Raw genomic sequence first — 18437 nt, forward strand, 5'->3', positions numbered from 1 at the left:
ACACAGTTGTGCAGTATAGGAAGGAGGGATTTGAATCACCACCATCCCCTTATTCCTAACTAGTTGCAAAACTCCAGGCCTAAATTACCATCTGGGAAAGGAGAAGGGGGACGTAATCTCTACTAACAGATCCAAATTTTGCTTCACCAATTTTGGCTAGGATTTCCACAGGTGTACAAACTCTAGTCCTCCACCCCAAACAAAACAACAACAAAGCAGCACCATCCCGTCCTCTTCTTTGTAATCTGGAAAAACTGAGCAAGTGCACAGTGCCCGAGTCCTGTGCCAGGAGCCCCTCTCTGAACCAGCATGCTTTAACCAGAGGGAGCACGGCTCTGAAGCTGCCCAGCCCGGTGCGCTCTCGAGGCGGCGCGCTCGGTGCAAACCCGACAGAGTTGCTCCCGTTCAGCGCACTCGATTCTCCAACGATGCTGAGGCTTTGCCGGCCGTCGCCTTCGGTGGTGACATCAAGTCCCACAACGCGGCGCGGGGAAGTGAGCACAGTCAAGAAAACCATCGGCCCTTCCTGCGGCCTCCCTGTCCCACTATAGTCGGCCTCCATTACCCTTTTCCCTTTCCGCACCTCCCTTGGTAAAATGAAACCTAGCGCCATCAGGTGAGGCAAAAGGGTGGGATCCACTACCTCTTTACTAGGCAAACAGAAAAGCCAGAATCCACTCTAGGCTGCAAAGGGGTGTGTTGCACCGGCCCGGTCGCCTGGAGGTCCCGCCCCAGGCCCGCCCTCCTGACACCGGAGACTACATTTCCCAGAGGACTCCGCGGCCCCAAGGGGGAGGCCCGTCCGCTCTCCCGCTCATACTGAGCGGTGACTGGCTTCCCCAGAGGAGGGCGGGGCCTACACCAGCCAATAGGTGAGAAGCTCGTTGCGGCGGCGGAAGCAGCGGCGCTGGGCTGAGGGGTGGGGGGCAGAGTGCTAGCGCCCCGGCGGCGGCGGCGGGTCCGGAGCCCGAGGACGTCGGTCCCACAGGCAGAGAGCGCACGGGAGCGAGCTCGAGGCGGCGCGGTGGCCCCTCGGCGCAGCACCCAGGTAATGGCGGGACGGGCGCCGGGGAGGGAAGGGGAGGAGAGGGGAGGAGACGAGGGGGCGGGGCGGCCGAGCCGGGCTGCAGCGTCCGTCCCGCCGTGCGTCCCTGGGGAAGGGCAGCGGTGCCTCGTCTCTTGTGGCTCAGACCTAGGCTCTTTCACGAGCTGAGCACGGCGGTTGGGCCGGCGGCAGGGACTGGGTGTCCTGCGGCAAGGAAGGGAGAGGTTCCAGGAGGGGTGGGCTGTTTCGGGCTTGGGGGCGTGGCGGGCGTGGGCCCTGGCGGGGAAGTGGAGCGGCCGGGGGAGCGCCGGTGGGCGGGCGGCCCAGGGAGTTTGGCTCTTGGAGCAGTTTAAAGTGACTCTCCACATCCGGGCCCTGCGCCCGCCGCTTTCAGACCCCGACCAAGGCGGGGCCTCCTGCCTCCCCGCCCCCCTCGCCGGGAGCGCTTGTCTTCCTCTGCCATTGGCTCAGCCTCGAGGGGTTTGGGCTGCCCCGACGAGGCTCGTGCCTGATTGGCTGGGAGTCGGCGGGAGGGTGGGGCGGGATCAGAGCGCGCAGGCCTCCGCGGATTGGTCCGGGCCCTCGAGTGACGCGCCCGGCGTGGGGCCAATGGGCGGGCGGGGGAGGTAGGGGCTGGTTCGGGGGGGAGAAGATTGGAGCAGAGCCGGGGCTGGGTGGCGGGGGTGAGCGGGGCCGGCGGGGCTGGACAGCGGCGGGCCCGAGGCGCGCTCCGGTAGGAGCCCTGTCCACGACCCAGGAGCCCAGCGCTGCTATCGAGATGGGCCCTCCGCGGCACCCCCAGCCCGGCGAGATGGAAGCGGGAGGTGCGAGCGGCGGGCGGCGGCTGCAGGTAAAGAGGCACACCGCTTGTCCTGGGGCTCCCCAGAACGCCGTCCTCCTTCCCACCCGCCAAGACAAAGTCTCAGCCGAAGTGTCTCTGGAAACCTGTGTTCCGCGATCTCAGCGATGGGCTTCGGGGTGGGGGTGGGGTTGCGTGCGAACTGGGAATACCGGTAGAGCTTGGCTCCTGAGGGAAAAGTGGGGGTCGATTTTAGAGAAAGTGGCGAAGGTCTCTGGTCCCTCTGGCTCAGTAGGGGGTCTGTGAGAGAAGGGGGAGGAAATCGGTAAATGGAGGCCTGTGCAGAAAATCATTTCAGAGTTCCTTTTAGATTAGGTCTTGAGGAAAGCTTTCTGATTTTTTAGAACTGGGCATCTCTCCTCGGGTTCCTCTTATGACATACTGATGACAGTTGGGTTCACCTTGGTGTGAGCTTCAGTCTTTCAAAAGAACATGTCATTTTCCATGAAACTTAATACAGATACATATGTTTTGTTAGTACCTATCATATGGCTGTTGTACAGGATTCAGTGTTGATTTTTTTCGAGTGGTAATCTTAAGTATTTATGGAGTGTCATAGTATACCCCAACACCACACAAACGATTTTACTATTATTTTAATCCATATCCTTTAAAAACTTAAAGAATTTAGACCATTTGTGCGCCGTATGTTGATCACAGTTAATTGTTCTAGGTGAATGAAGCTGCATTCCTTTTTTAAGGAAAAGTATAGGTATTGGAGATGCTTTAATTTCTCATTATTGATTCTAATGTGAGAATTTAGTAATAACCATATGACTGTATGCACTGCAGGTGGAAATGAGTTCTCAGCAGTTTCCTCGGTTAGGAACCCCTTCCACTGGGCTAAGCCAGGCTCCTTCACAGATTGCGAACAGTGGTTCTGCAGGATTGATAAACCCAGCTGCCACAGGTGAGATATGTGAAATTCTTCTATATTGCTTCTTGCTTTAAGACATTGCCAGTTTTTTCATTTAAAAATTAGCAAATTCCTTGTGGGATTTTAGTAAATTCTAAGTTACTGAATTTGAAGAAAGGACATACTACAATTCTAATTTAAACAAGGTTTTTTGAGGGTGCCTAAGTGGCTCAGTTGGTTAAGCATCAGACTTGATTTCAGCTCAAGTCATGATTTGAGGGTTGTGAGATGGAGTCCCACGTCAGGCTCTGCACGGTGCATGGAGCCTGCTTAAGAGTCTCTCTCTCCCTTTCCTTCTGTTCTTCCCTCCCTTTATAAATGAACAAGTTTTTTAAAAATTCATTTTTTAATCCTTTCACATATACTGGAGTATACATGAAACTTAATAGCGAAGCATGCCTATGAGAACAGAGGTATAATAGTGCCATGAGGGAGCCCAAAGGTGTGTAAGGCATAATTCTTGCCTTTTAGGAGCCTATGAGCTAGGAAAGAAGGTTTTTAAAAAAAGCACAGTTGACCCTTGAAAAACATGGGTTTGAACTGAACAGGTCCATTACTTGTGAATTTTTTCTGATAAATGTGGTACAGTACTGTATATGTACTTTGTGTTCCTTATGATTTTCTTAAGATTTTCTCTGTAGCTTATTTCAGTGTAAGAATATAATATGTAATATATATAACATACAAAATACATATTAACTGACTGTTACAGGCAAGGTTTCCAGTCAACAGTAGGTTATTAGTAGTTAAGCTTTTAGGGCAGTCAAAAGTTACATGCATATTTTTGGCTGCAGGTGTGGTCATCACCTCTAACCCTGCATTGTTCAAGCATCAACTGAATATATACACATATACGCACTTAGTTTTTAGTGGTATGCCCTTTGAATGCTGTAGATCAATGGTCCCTGTCATCAGGGATGATTTTGCAGTCCAGGGAATATTTGGCAATTACTGGATACATTTTTGGTTGCCACAAGTAAGGGGGTGCTGTTGGCATCTGATATTTAAAGGCCGTGGATTCTGCTAAATATCCAAAATGGGCAGGACAGCCCTCCACAACAAAGTATCCAGTCTAGTCAATAGTGCTAAAGTTGAGGTACTCCTTCAAGTAGTCTTTTTATGTATATTCAGGTGACAAAATGACATTGCAAAGTAAAGTATTCCTTTTTCTATTCCTTTTTCTTCACCACCTGTTTCCTAATTTTCTTAAAATGGTAAATGGTACCACTATCTGCTCATTGCTCAACCAGGAACACAGGCATCATCTTTAATTGCTCTGTCTCTCTGGCTCTTATATGTGAATTATGGAACTTTGATGTTTCAATCTCTTTATCCCTTTGCTTCCCTCCTACCAACTTAGTTTTTGTTACAAATTTATCTTAGTTCTCTTTAGACTTGAAGGAATTTTAAGCTATTTCTTATCTCCTCCTTAATAGTAACTACTCATTTTCTGAATGAATGACAAAAAGTTCCCAATATTCTTGACCTTGAGGAACACAGGAACATTCTGTTCCTTTTGCCACAATCTTCCTTTTTCCTTTTCACACTTACTTATCTGGTTAATTCCTGTCCTTCCTTGAGGTTTCATCTCTGATGTCACTTTTTCTAGGAGGTCTTTGCCAGCTAGTTTGCCGACTAGACCACAGGAGTCAGGGGTAGGACCTTGTAGAATGAAGGCTGGAACCATACCCTGGAACCTGGAACCTTGTGTACATTTGTATGTGCTATACTTGCTACATTGTAGGCCTAAGTAGGGGTCAACAAGTCTTTATAGAGCTACTAAAAGTTCTTTGCTCCTTAACAAATATTTTTGACAAATTGTCTTTGGTTATAAATTCATAGAATAATTTAAAGAAGTATAGCTTAAAGAGAATGTTTTTGAACGTCTATTTACAAAGAATTATAGTGCTTATTAAAAACAGTGTTGGGACACCTGGGTGGCTCAGTTGGTTAAGCATCTGCCTTCACCTCAGGTTGTGATCCCAGTGTCCTGGGATCACGACCTGAGTTGGGATTCCTGCTCCATTGGGAGCCTGCTTCCCTCTTCCCCTGCCTGCCACTCCCCCTGCTTGTGCTCGTTCCCTCCATTCTGTCAAATAAATAAATAAAATCTTTTTTTTAAGAAGTTGAAACAAAAAAAGGTGTCAGTTAGCAATAATTCCCCTCAGACTTTGTTGACTTAAACCAAAATTGTCTATAATTTTTTTTTAAAGATTTTATTTATTTATCCGACAGACAGAGATCACAAGTAGGCAGAGAGGCAGGCAGAGATGGGGGAAGCAGGCTCCCTGCTGAGCAGAGAGCCCAATGCGAAGCTCCATCCCAGGACCCTGGGATCATGACCTGAGCCGAAGGCAGAGGCTTTAACCCACTGAGCCACCCAGGCGCCCCTATAATTTTACTTTTAAATATTGTGTGTATTTTTTCCTTCAGTGACTCTGAGAAAGAATATGAAAGTTTTTCCATAAGGAGTTAAATATTTATCTCTTTTCTTTTTTTTTTTTTTTTTTTAAAGATTTTATTTATTTATTTGATGGACAGAGATCACAAGTAGGCAGAGAGGCAGGCAGAGAGAGAGGAGAAAGCAGGCTCTCCACGGAGCAGAGAGCCCGATGCGGGGCTCGATCCCAGGGCCCTGGGATCATGACCTGAGCCGAAGGCAGAGGCTTTAACCCACTGAGCCACCCAGGCGCCCCTATTTATCTCTTTTCTATTGCTTTTATTAGAAGAACTAATTTGAGATCCTAAGCATATCAGGATTTCAGATACATGTTCAAAGGTCAGAAGTATTGGATTATAAGTTTCCTTAACTGTTCTTTCAAGATTCTTTTGGTTCTAAATGATTCTAAAAGGAGCTTAAAAGGGAATAGTCAGTACATTATATCGTAATGAAATTGTCAAAATTTAATCGGGAAAATCCGGACAACAGGGAAGGTTCACAACATGATCATATATAAAGATCATATGTTTAAAAAGCTATTGGAGCCAATAAGTAAAATTAGTAAAGGCTGCAGGATAAAAGTTCAATGTATAAAAACCAATTAATTTTAGTACTGGCAATGAACAATGAAATTTTTTAAATGTCATTTACAATAGCATCAAAAAAAATAACACGTGTTAAAAATAACACGAAACACTTAAGGATAAATTAACAAAATGTGTGTAAGACTTGGGGTTAGAAAACAATGAAAAACATGACTGAGAACAATTAAAAACCTAGATAAATTAAGTGATCATTCATGCCCATCTATTGAAATAACACTCAATATTTTTAAGATAATAGTTCTACCCAAAGGGATCTATAGATTAGAAAAAATTCTAATCAAAATCCTGTTATGGCCTTTTGTAAAAATTGTCAGCCTGAATCTATATTTATGTGGAAACCAAAGGACCTACAATAGCCAAAGCAATTTTGACCCCTTAAAAAAAAAAAAAGGAAATTTGGTGGACTCTACTACGTTACTTGAAGGCTTGCTATAAAGCTATACTAATCAAGACAGTATGATATTGGCATAAAGATAGAAATATAGATCACTGAAAGTGGAGGATCCAGAAATAGACCCACACATAATGGTCAAATGATTTTTGACAAATGTACATAGATAATTCAATAGGGAAATGATAGTCTTTTCAACAAAATAGTGCTTGAACACCAGAATATCCATATGCAAGAAATGAACCTTGACCTTTACTTCTGCCATACACAAAAATTAACTCACAATGTATCATTATGGATCTAAATGTCAAACTTAAAATTTCTAAAAGAAAACGTGGAAACTGCTTATGACCTTGGGATGAGCAAAAATTGTTTAGGTTGCAAAAACCACTAATCACAGAAGCAACTGGTGTATTTTACTTTATCAAAATTAAAAATGTCTACTGTTCAAAACACTAGTAACAAAGAGGCAAGCCACAAATTGAGATGATGGTTGCAATAAATAAATCTGCAAAGGACTTATATCCTGAATATATTTTAAAAAAACCCTTGTAACCCCATAGCTTTTGCTATATGAGACAGCCTGGTTTTTTTTATTAAAGATTTTATTTATTTATTTATTTATTTATTTAAGAAAGAGCATGAGTACAAGTTGGGGAAGGCAGAGGGAGAAGCAGACTCCCTGCTGAGCAGGGAGCCAGATGTGGGGCTTGATCCCAGGACCCTGGGATCATGACCCCAGCTGAAGGCAGACACTTAACCGGCTGAGCCACCCAGGTGCCCCAGCCTGACTTTTTTTAAATGGGCAAAATACTTGAATAGACACATCACCAAAGATGATATCTGAATGTCCAGTAAGCACATAAAAAGATACTCAGTAGTATTAATCCTCAGGGCAATGCAAATTAAAACTACAGCAAATAGTACACATCCACTAGAATGACTAAAATTAAAAGACCAACAATACCAAGTTTGATGTTTGTGGAGCAAGATGAAGTCATACATGGTGGGAATGTAAAATAATCTAGCCACTTTGGAAAACAGTTTGGCAGTATCTATAAAGTTAAATACAAACTTCCCATACAACCCAGCAGTCCCTTTCCTAGATATTTACCTAAGGTAAATGAAAATATATGTCCAAAAACCCATACTCCAATGTTCATAGGAGCAGTATTCATAGTAGCCAAAAACTGGAAATAACCCAGAATTTATTAGCTGGTGACTAGATAAAGTTTGGTTTATATGTACAATGGAATATTACTCAACATTAAAAGTGAACAAACATCTGGTATGTAGAACAAAATAAAATGAACCTCAAAAACATATGTACTTAACCCTTGAACAACCTGGGTTTTAGGGTCACTGACTCTCTGTGCAGTCAGAAATTTGAGTATAACTTTCACTCTGCAAAAACTTAGCTACTAATAGCCTACTGTTGAATGGAAGCCTTATTGATAACATAAACAATACATATTTATATTTTACATGTATTATATACTGTATTTTTATAATAAAGTAAGCTAGAGAAAAGAAAACTTATTAAGAAAAGCATAAGAAAGAGAATCATTTACAGCACTGTACTGTATTTATCCAAAAAAAAAAAAAAAATCCACATGGGGTGCCTGGGTTGTTCAGTCGGTTAAGCGTCTGCCTTCAGCTCAGGTCATGATCTTGGGGTCCTGGGAATGAGCCCCACATCAGGCTCCCTGCTTAGCAAGAAATTTGCTTCTCCCTCTTCTTCTGTCCCCTGCCCACACTCATACTCTCTCTCCCAAATAAATAAAATCTTAAAAAAAAAAAAAAATCCACATATAAGTGAAGCCAGGCAATTCAAACCATATTGTTCAAGGGTCAACTGTACTAAGAGAAGGAAGCAGACTACAGTATGTAGAGGACTACATATTGTATTGGGGGGGATGGGTGGCTTAGTTTGTTGAATGTCCAGCTGTTGGTTTCAGCTTAGGTCATGGGATTAAGCCCCATGTTGGGATCAGTGGGGAATATGCTTGGGATTCTCTCCCACTGCCTTCTCTCTCTACCCGCCCAAAGCACTGACACACGTGCTCTCTCTCAAATAAATAAATCTTTTTAAAATAAGAACCACATATTGTATGATTCTGTTTGCAAGACATTCCAGAAAACACAAAGCTACAGTGTTAGGAAAAAACAAAAAGCTATAGTGTTAGCAGATTAGTGGTTTCTAAGGGATAGGAGGGTGGGAGGAAGGGAATTGCCTGCAAAGGGGCATGAATGAACCAGTGAGAATAATGGCAAATGTTCTGTATGGTGATTGATTGTGGTTATAGTACTATATACTCTTTTTTTAGAGGGCAGGGCAGAGGGAGAGACTGTCAGACAAGCTCCACACCTAGAAGGAGACACAGGGCTCTAGCTCTAGCTCACAACCCTTAGATCATGACCTGAGCTGAAATCAAGAGTCAAATGCTTAACTAAGCCACCCAGGATCCCTGTAGTACTGTCTACTTTTGTAAAATTTTATCTAATTTTATATAAAAAATTAGTGGGTGGTGGTTTTTATTTTAAACTGTATCTCAGTAAAGCTGATTGACTAAAAAATGGACAAAAGATAGACACATATGCTTCACAGAGGAAGATGTATATGAATGCCCTGTGGTCACATAAAAGATTTTCAATATCACTAGTCATGGAAATTCAAATTAAAATCACAAGACACCCACTGTACACCCAGTACAATATCTGTGTATCAAGAATTGGGATGATGAGGGGCTGCCAGAACTCTTAATACACTGGCTAACAGAAACACAATGTGGATACAACTACTTTAGAAGGTATTCCAGTGGTCTAATAAAGTTAAACATTTACTTAACATTTGACCCAGCCATTCTGCTCCTAGGTTGTTGGTTAAGAATGTACAAAAAACTCTGTTGAACTCTCTACTTTTAGAGTAGCTATTTTATTATATGTAAACTGTACATCAATAAAGTGGTTTTATTTGTTTTGTTTTCAAGTTTTTCAAAAAACTAGTTAATTGACATAGCAGGTAATACTCATTTCAGGTGTAGAGCTTAGTGATTCGTCGCTTAAATGTGATAGCTAGTGCTCATTACAAGTGCCCATCTTAATAGTCATCACCCATAAAGTGGTTTTAAGAATCAGAATTTTTAAAAAGTCTGAATGACCAGGGAGAAAAATCAATGTATAATGTAAAATATACATCAGTCTTTTCACCCAGTACATGTATTTTTCAAAAAATTTTTTCCTGAGGAAATCACTGAACAAGGACTCAAAGTACATATGGACTTTTGTCCGAGTTATTGATAATAGCAAAAAATTTGGAAATATGGGGCACTTGGGTGGCTCAGTGGGTTAAGCCTCTGCCTTCGGCTCAGGTCATGATCTCAGGGTCCTGGGATCGAGCCCCACGTCGGGCTCTCTGCTCAGCAGGGAGTCTGCTTCCCCCTTTCTCTCTCTGCCTGCCTCTCTGCCTACTTGTGATCTCTATCAAATAAATAAATAAATCTTAAAAAAAAAATTGGAAATAACCTGAAAGCCCACCAATGATATAATGGTTTAAAAAGCTGTAGTTGGGGTGCCTGGGTGGCTTAGTTGGTTAAGCGTCTGTTTCTTGATCTCAACTCAGCTCTTGATCTTTGTGTTGTGAGATCAAGCCCTGTGCTGGGCTCCATGCTGGGCTTGGGGCCTACTGGAAAAAAAAAAAAAAAAAGAAAACAGAAAAAAAGCTATAGTGTATCTATGCAATGGAATTTCATTTAGCATTTTCTTAAATGATGTAGTATATATTCACTGTTACTCAGCAATTTCAGTTCTAGGTATATACCCAATAGAAATGGTAAATAGTTCACCAGAAGACATGTGTGGGAGTATTACTAGCACTAACATTCATAATAGCAAAAAACTGAAAACTATCTAAATACCTATTAACAGTAAAATGGATAATTTGTAGTTGATTCCCAGAGTGATCTACTATACTGACAGTGAAAGATCTGCAGCAACATGCAATGACATTCATGGATCTTATACTTGTAAGTGAAAAAAGCAAGATACAACAGGGTACATTTGCTATGAGTCTATTTATATAAAGTTCAAAAATAGATAACAGTAATCTGTGGTGCTAGAGGTTGGGATACCTTGGAAGGGATAGTGAGGAATCCAGCTGAACAGAGGGCTTCTAGGGAATGTTTTGCATCTTCAGCTGGGTGCTGGTTACTCAGGTATATTTGGTTTGTGTAAGTTCATTGAGCTATGCAATTTACATTTGTGCATTTTATGAAGGTTAGAGTTCGTTGAAAAGTTACACAAATAAAAACCCATCCAAAATTAAAGATGAGAAATGTCTCAAGGTTTTACCAACATATTAACTCTTGGTGCTTTTGGGAAATAGACTTTGGGAGCATCTTTATTTTCTTGATAGGTTTACAGATACTTGAAGTTTTTTACATAAGTATAATCTGTTTTCAGAAAAATGTTAATATTATTTTGAGAAAATGATAGACAAGTATGAGATAATATTTTCACAAACTCTCTTTTATTAGATTAGGTCCTTGATTTTTTAAGTTATTTTTTAAGTAGGTTACATGTTTTCATGGTCCGAAATTCCCAAAGAAAGTATAGTGAAAAGTATTTCTCCTGTAATTTATATAGCAGGTTTCCTGTTGATAGACATGTAGGTTTTAAAATTTCCTTTACTGGAATAAAAATGGTGAAACAAATAATCTGGTACACAAGTCATTTACACATATGCCATGTATCTATAGGATACATTCCTATAAGTAAAATTGTTGAGTTTCAAAGGCTTTGTACATTGTAATAATGATGAAGAGTTCCATGTTTGCTTTGTAGGAAATTTGTTTTGAAAACCTGTATACTCTTGGACTTAAGAATTGTATTTAGGGGCACCTAGGTGACTCAGTTGGTAAAATGTCTGACTTTGGCTCGGGGTCCTGGGGTCGAGCGCCCCATATCAGGCTCTACACTCTGGGGAATCTGCTCCTCCTTTTCCTGATGCCCCTCCCCCAGTCGTGCACATGCCTGCATGTACTCTCTCTCTCTCTCACAAGTAAATAAATAAAATCTTTTAAAAAAAATAAGAATTGTATTTAAATTATCATTTTAATGTTAACGTTTTTACAAATTTCTAAATATCTTAAATGTAAGCATTGTATCTAGTTTTGCTCTTCTGAGTTCATTTTTTTTAAAGATTATTTATTTATTTTAGAGAGAGCGAGCGCACGAGCAGGGAGGAGCAGAGCAGGAGGGAGAAGCAGGCTTCCCTCTGAGCAGGGCCCACAACATGGGCCTTGATCTCAGGATCCCAAGATAATGACCTGAGCTGAAGGCAGACCCTTAACCGACTAAGCCACCCAGGCGCCTCTTGAGTTCCTTTTAGATAGTTATCAGGCCCTTTGTTCATAGGAGTGGAAACGCCAAAATATCCAGAGTATGGCCTGTGTTCCATAGGTACGGCTCTTGTGTTTGATATCTGTTAGGGGGAACCTAATGCCCAAATTCTCCTTAAGAAAGTCTCCCAAGGAAATGGTCACTTTATCAACACTGAAACTTAGTTCCAAGTACCACTGTTGTATGTGCTTGCCATTCATTAATATTAATTCATATTGGAAGCATATGACATGCTCTCTCTCCCTTAATGTCATTCCTAGTCAACGATGAATCTAGTCGAGAGGCTGAAGTCACTGCCAGGGAGCACATGGGTTCCAGCAGCTCCCTACAGTCCCGCGAAGAGAAGCAAGAGCCTGTTGTGGTAAGGCCCTATCCACAGGTGCAGATGTTGTCTACACACCATGCTGTTGCATCGGGCACACCCGTCACAGTGACAGCCCCACCAGCACATCTGACGCCAGCAGTGCCACTCTCCTTTTCGGAGGGACTTATGAAGGTAATGGAGAGGTTTAAAATTTCACATTAAACCACAACTAAAGACTGGCTAATCTTCCTGACAATTTTCACAAAGTCTTAGGCTGTACCCAGGATTTTAGTGTTTTCTTTTTGACCCATCAGTTCAGCTCCTCTGTGTCACTTAGAGCTGTGCTATTCTGCAGTGCCTACTCTTGTGCCGCTGGGCAGTTGGCATCACAGGATCTTTTTTAGTAACCGTTTTGACATTGATTTTATTCAAGTTACAGACATGCTAACTCAGATTTTATCTTGGAGTGGCACTCTTCTCCAAGGTTTTGTTTTAAAGCTTGGTAATTCAGGGGTATCTGAGAATATTGCCTTGTATTTTACCTCATGGCTATGTTTCAGTTACTGGGAGTTTTGTTTACTTCCTCCCAAACTTGGGATGCAGCATTGTATAGAAGAGAGAGTGTGGGCTATGAGCCATGCAGATCTGGGCCTCAGTCCCAGTTCCAGTTTTTACTGTCTGCAGGGCTTTGAGCAGGTGACATAGCCTTGCTTTGTATGTTTCCTCATCTGTAAAATGGAAATGCTGGTACTTCAGTGGAAAAGCTGTGATGCTTAGAGATAAAATATATAAGGCTTTTGGATCCTTCCTGGCACTCTCCATGTTTGATTTGTGTACTTTTAACTATAGAATGAAATGCATCACTTGTAAAAAGCTATTGATATGTTTCGTGTGGTTTTCTGTTTGCAGCCTCCCCCGAAGCCCACCATGCCTAGCCGTCCCATTGCTCCTGCTCCACCTTCTACCTTGTCACTTCCCCCCAAGGTTCCAGGGCAGGTTACCGTTACCATGGAGAGTAGCATCCCTCAAGCTTCAGCCATTCCTGTGGCAACAATCAGTGGACAACAGGTTTTTTTCCTCTTAATTTGCTGATTTTCAAACTGAGATGCCAAACTGTTGATCATTATTTATTGAATGCCAGCAGTACATTAGGCACTGTACTAAATAAAAAATTAAATGGTCACTGATATCTGCAAGGGGAAGATAGTAGGTCTGAGAGAAGTAAAACCAACACACACAGTGCTGTTTGTCAGTAGGCCAGTATGTATCAAGCATCTGCTGTGTATGAGGCACCACCCTCAGTGTGAGATACAAATCTAGATAAGACAGTCTGTATTCTTGAAGTGCTCAGAGTTCATTTGTGGGGATTGAGAATTGCTTCATGGCAGTCATACCTTTCTAGGACTTTCTCTGAGGAGAATGAATGTGTATCTCTTGGGCACCTAGCAGGTTCCCTCAAGCAGGTCACCAGTCATGAACACTTATTTCGTGGTGTTTTTAATTTTTTCCTGAAATTCTATGCCTACTCCATAACATGTATGTGATTCATTTAAATATTTTGGGTTGCTAAGTGAAAAGACCTGAATCTAAAACTTTTCCCTTCAAGTTTCAAGAAAAAATTGGTATTCCAAGAAGACATGCTATGTTTTCTTCCTTCTATTGTACTGCTGAGTACTCCCAGAAGTACTGGAACCCCCAGCTGGGAAACACTGGCATCAGGGCTGGGAGCATGTGAGGAAGGGACTTCTAAGGGGAGAGCTAAAGAACACATAAGGGAGTACCTGCTCAGTGGTAATTGCCATTTACTTAGAAGTCCTGCATAGCATAAAGGGTGGATGAATGCAGTGGCATGTAAGGAAAATAGAATAGGAAGAAATAAGCTTTTGGCCAAGGCAAAGAAAACAAGTGTAAAAAACTAATATTGAAGATGAGATTGTCCCAAAGTGGACAGTCAAATGTCTATTAGTCTCTGTTAGAGACCTAGCACCTAGCTAGCGTTGAGGCATTGAAGGATCCTCACAGTCACCACATGCCTGCTGGCACAGGTCATGTTGTATAAAAAAAAAAAAAAGGTAAATGTGCTTTCCCTTGGGATACTCACTGTCTAAAAGGAATACCCTGACCCACATTTGGAGGCAACTGACTTCCTAGAAGCAATGGCTAAGCATCAGTGACTAAAACTAAGCACATAAAAATAACGTTACATCCTGTTTCTTGCAGGGACATCCCAGTAACCTGCATCACATCATGACCACAAATGTACAGATGTCTATTATCCGCAGCAATGCTCCTGGGCCCCCTCTTCACATTGGAGCTTCTCATTTACCGCGAGGTAGAAACTGCACATTTTGTTCAAATTCTCCAAGTGCTGTGGCAGATAGATATTTGTTAAGAGATTTCTGTTACTGTCCAAAAAATATATTTAGAATCATCTTACTAAAGTTACAGGATAAAAGAAACAGAGCAGTACACATTTAGAGCATGATCTAGTATGTGTGAGTTACAGTTGCATTTCAACAAGCGTGTGTATGCTTGTGTATGTAAACTTAAAGCAATTCAAATTTTTAGTATGGTCTAAATATTGTCCCTTGTAGTGAGGAACTTAAAGCTGTAGATAGTCCAAAATGGTCTTTGTTGTTAGTAAGTCAGAAATACAAATACTGACTATTTTTAAAGTTTAGTGATAATGGTTATTCAAGTAATATAGCCATAAGATAAATTTATTCATACAATTAAGTTCTAATAGGTTGTCAGGTATTAAATTTAATGATTTTCTCTACTTGATCAGAAACTGTAGCCTTCTGGGGTGCCTGGGTGGCTCAGTGAGTTAAAGCCGCTGCTTCGGCTCAGGTCATGATCCCAGCGTCCTGGGATGGAGCCCTGCATCAGGCTCTCTGCTCAGCAGGGAGCCTACTTCCTCCCTTCTCTCTCTGCCTGCCTCTCTGCCTACTTGTGATGTGTCTGTCAAATAAATAAATAAAATCTTTAAAAAAAAAAAAAGAAAGAAAGAAACTGTAGCCTTCTGTTGATGAGTGTAAAATCTTTGCTGCCCAAATCAGGCTCACAAGTACAAAACCAGGTTTACTTGGTCATAACATAATTTAGTGGTTCTCAGAGTGAATTTCGTAGACTGCAAGGGGGTCTTTGTTAGGTCAAAACAACTTTCATGAAAATACTAAGATTTCATTTGCCTGTCGTACCCTGTTGACGTTTGCACTGATGATACAGTGGCTGTGGTGGTTCAAGTGAACCCTCCCTGGTGGTGACGCTGCTGGAGCCTTGGCCTAAATGAAGGTGATAGCATGATGCTGTGCTGTTCAGTGTGTGCTTCTCTTGTGCACACTTGTAGTTTAAAAAAAAGACAGCCAGTTTCATTTAAGAATGTCCTTGAAAAAGCAACACAGGTTATTATTATTATAAAAGCACATTTTCGGAATTTTCTGTAGGAGGAAAGGGAAATATGCATACAGCACCTCCACTAAATTATTGACATACTGAGGTTTAGAAACTATTTTCCTAGGGCATATAATGGGAACTATGTAAATTGTGAGCCCATAAGCCATACTAATGAAAACAATTTTTTTCCAGGTGCAGCTGCTGCTGCTGTGATGTCCAGTTCTAAAGTAACCACGGTCCTGAGGCCAACTTCCCAGTTGCCAAATGCTGCTACGGCTCAGCCAGCAGTACAGCACATCATTCACCAACCAATCCAGGCACGTCAGGTTGTAGGTAGTCAGCTAGCAAATATTAGATGCCTACTCTGAGTTCTTGACTCTGCTAGAGCCTGGGAGAGTCCTTTGACTTCAAGTGACTTTTGATCTAGTTGCCAAGAGGTCAGGAAGGTTGAGTTATATACACTGCAATGTGATCAGCCGTACTGGGATTTGGAGGAGCCATGGTAAGGGAAGCTTTCGCTGGGATGGGTGTGGTAACAGGGATTCAGAGAAGTGGAGAGGCAGTGAAAGGAAACAATACTGTGAATAATGGTGAGGAGGACAGTGGTGGCTACATAGTGTTTAGTAGAGGCAAGCCAGAACTGAGAGGTTTTCATTCAGATTGGGATTTGTGAGTCCTTACATATTTAGTGCATGTTATTATGCACTTGTATATGCTTTTCAAGGAAGACAGTCTGTGCCTTTCAACTTTTTTTCAAGGAAATCTATGGGCTCAGTACTACTGAGTAGTGTAGTGTATATGAGGTGACATTGTGATGTCTCTAAATTCAGAGCTCTAAGATACAGAGTATAAATCTGATTTTTGTACACAACAGAGAGCCACTGTTTCTTGAACACAGTAACGTACGGTCAGAGAACTATGCTTGAAAGACTAATGGAGCTGAATCACTGACCAATGAAAATTCAGATACTTTCAGGGGCCAGACTGGTAATGTATGTGGAACCAGCAGGGTTTAAGACAGTAAGGAAGGGTGCTGAGTAGGACACGGGGTAATACATGTCCAGCCTAGAGTTCTCAGTTTAAAAGAAAATAAGGGATCTTGCTGGCTAATAAAACACATTTGGAGACTCATTAGCCCCCTGGAATGTAAATGGTATACAGAAAGAATTGGAGAAAGAACCAGGACAAGTTCATTAAAGATAGTGTGACGATCCTACTGTGAGACGACAAGCTGTAACAATAGGCACAACAGGTAAAAGGTCTGGAAGTGAGAGGCAGATCCAGAATGGGCAGCATTTGTGAATTTAACTGTATCAGGGTCAAGAAAGGGACTACCCAGGAGAGCTCAGATGATTGAAAGAATCGATGGTGGACAAGCAGGTGAAACCCAGGGTGGAGCTTGTTTGGTGAAGATTTTACACCCAGATGTAGTATAGGGGAAGGTACGGGAAGTACATCCATGTGAAAACAGCCAGAGAGCATCTAGGGCACCCTGAATCTTCTGCAGGCAAGCGCTGTTTTCATGTGTTTGCTAGCTTAGAGGGCTGAGAGCCAGCAGTTCCATCTGATGGCTGAGATCCCCCTATGGAAAGCAGTTGGTTGTGTGGTAGTGTAAAATGTCTACACCAGAACCCACAAATCTGTGGGCACTCTAGATCTGAAGAGTTGGATCCCAACTCATACTAATAGGACAAAATGTTGCATCTAGTCCTACTTGGAAGGGAGAAATTTATATAGTCCATCCAGCCAAGATAGGATATTTTTTGGTAATTCTGTCTCTTGGATGTTAAAATTACCTATCTGAAAAGAGAATTCCTTAGTCATAGTGGTGAGAATTTGCCTTCATTTGGACACAAACATGCTTGTTTGAAGGCCCAAGTTTCAAATTATACTTTCAGTGTTTGGCTTACTGTATTTTATTTTGCTTCTTGTTTCAAATGAATTATTTTTTCTCTTCTCTTGGTAGTCTCGTCCACCTGTGACCACCTCTAATACCATCCCTCCTGCTGTGGTAGCAACTGTCTCAGCCACCAGAGCTCAGTCTCCAGTCATTACTACAACTGCAGCACATGCTACTGATTCAGCACTTAGGTATATTTGGGGGTTTGGAGATCAGGCTCTCCTCCTTTCCCTTTTTCCTTTCCTTTCTATCCTTTCATTTAACTCAATAAATACTTAGTGCTGGAGATAAAGCAGTGGACAACCAGAAATTCCTGTCCTCATAGAGTTTCTGTTTTTAGGGGCTAGAGGCATACAAATAAAAAAGTTTTTTTTAAATAGTCAAAAGTGCTTTGAGGAAAAATTAGATAAGGTAAGATTTGGAGTGACAAGGTAAGCAGTACAGGCTATTTCCTGTAAGGTGCTCTGGGAAGACTATTGTTCAGAGCAGGGGTGCCTGGGTGGCTCAGTGGGTTAAGTCTCTGCCTTCGGCTCAGGTCATGATCTCAGCGTCCTGGGATTGAGCCCCACATCTGGCTCTCTGCTCAGCAGGGAGCCTGCTTCCCCCTTTCTCTCTTCCCTCTCTGCCTACTCTGTCAAATAAATAAAGTCTAAAAAAAAAAAAAAAAAAGAATGGATTAGAGGAGAAAATTGAAAGATCTAATGAAGTGAGTCATGTGGCTGTGTGGGATAAGAACATTCTCCACAGTGGGAACAATAAGTGTAAAGGCCCTGAGACAGGAGTGTGTTTGCCATAGATAAGGAGAAGCAAGAAGCTATGGTAGGAGAGCGGCAAGAGATTATTTTAGGAAGTAACAGGGTCTCCACATGAGGGCCTTAGGAAGCCCTCTACAGATTTAGACTTCGCTGGGGTACAGTGGGAAGCCTTAGCAGAGTTTTGAGCAGACCAGTGTCATGATATTACGCCTGGCTACTATGGAGAGGCAAAGTTGGAAATGGAGATATGTTTTAGAAAGGCATGCAGAAATTGAGAAGAGGTCATTGCTGGAGGTGGAAAGACATGGTTAGATTCAGAACAGAGTTTTGAAGTTGGTTGAGGATTTCAGAGGAATTACATAGGGGCATTAAGAGAATAAAAGAGTCAGGATTCTGGCCCTGCTAGTTGGCCTGTGAAGCTAGAAA

General features: G+C 42.2%; 1 protein-coding gene across 2 annotated transcripts in view; it reads left to right on the top strand.

Moving 5' to 3' along the window:
• The first annotated feature begins 900 nt into the window (after positions 1-900).
• The window catches only part of SAP130 (Sin3A associated protein 130), an 82874-nt gene continuing 65337 nt past the window's right edge, over positions 901-18437 (top strand). The window contains exons 1-7 of one of the 2 annotated variants that reach the window (XM_080799540.1): positions 901-1048; positions 2697-2814; positions 11917-12152; positions 12870-13028; positions 14181-14292; positions 15549-15673; positions 17323-17447. In XM_080799540.1, coding sequence (XP_080655666.1) covers positions 2703-2814; positions 11917-12152; positions 12870-13028; positions 14181-14292; positions 15549-15673; positions 17323-17447 — 869 coding nt within the window. In that variant the 5' untranslated portion in view covers positions 901-1048; positions 2697-2702. The remainder of the gene's footprint in view (positions 1049-2696; positions 2815-11916; positions 12153-12869; positions 13029-14180; positions 14293-15548; positions 15674-17322; positions 17448-18437) is intronic. The other variant, XM_080799541.1, reaches the window with a different exon arrangement.

This window comes from Martes martes (genome assembly GCF_963455335.1).
Source record: "Martes martes genome assembly, chromosome: 3".
NCBI classification, from domain to species: domain Eukaryota; kingdom Metazoa; phylum Chordata; class Mammalia; order Carnivora; family Mustelidae; genus Martes; species Martes martes.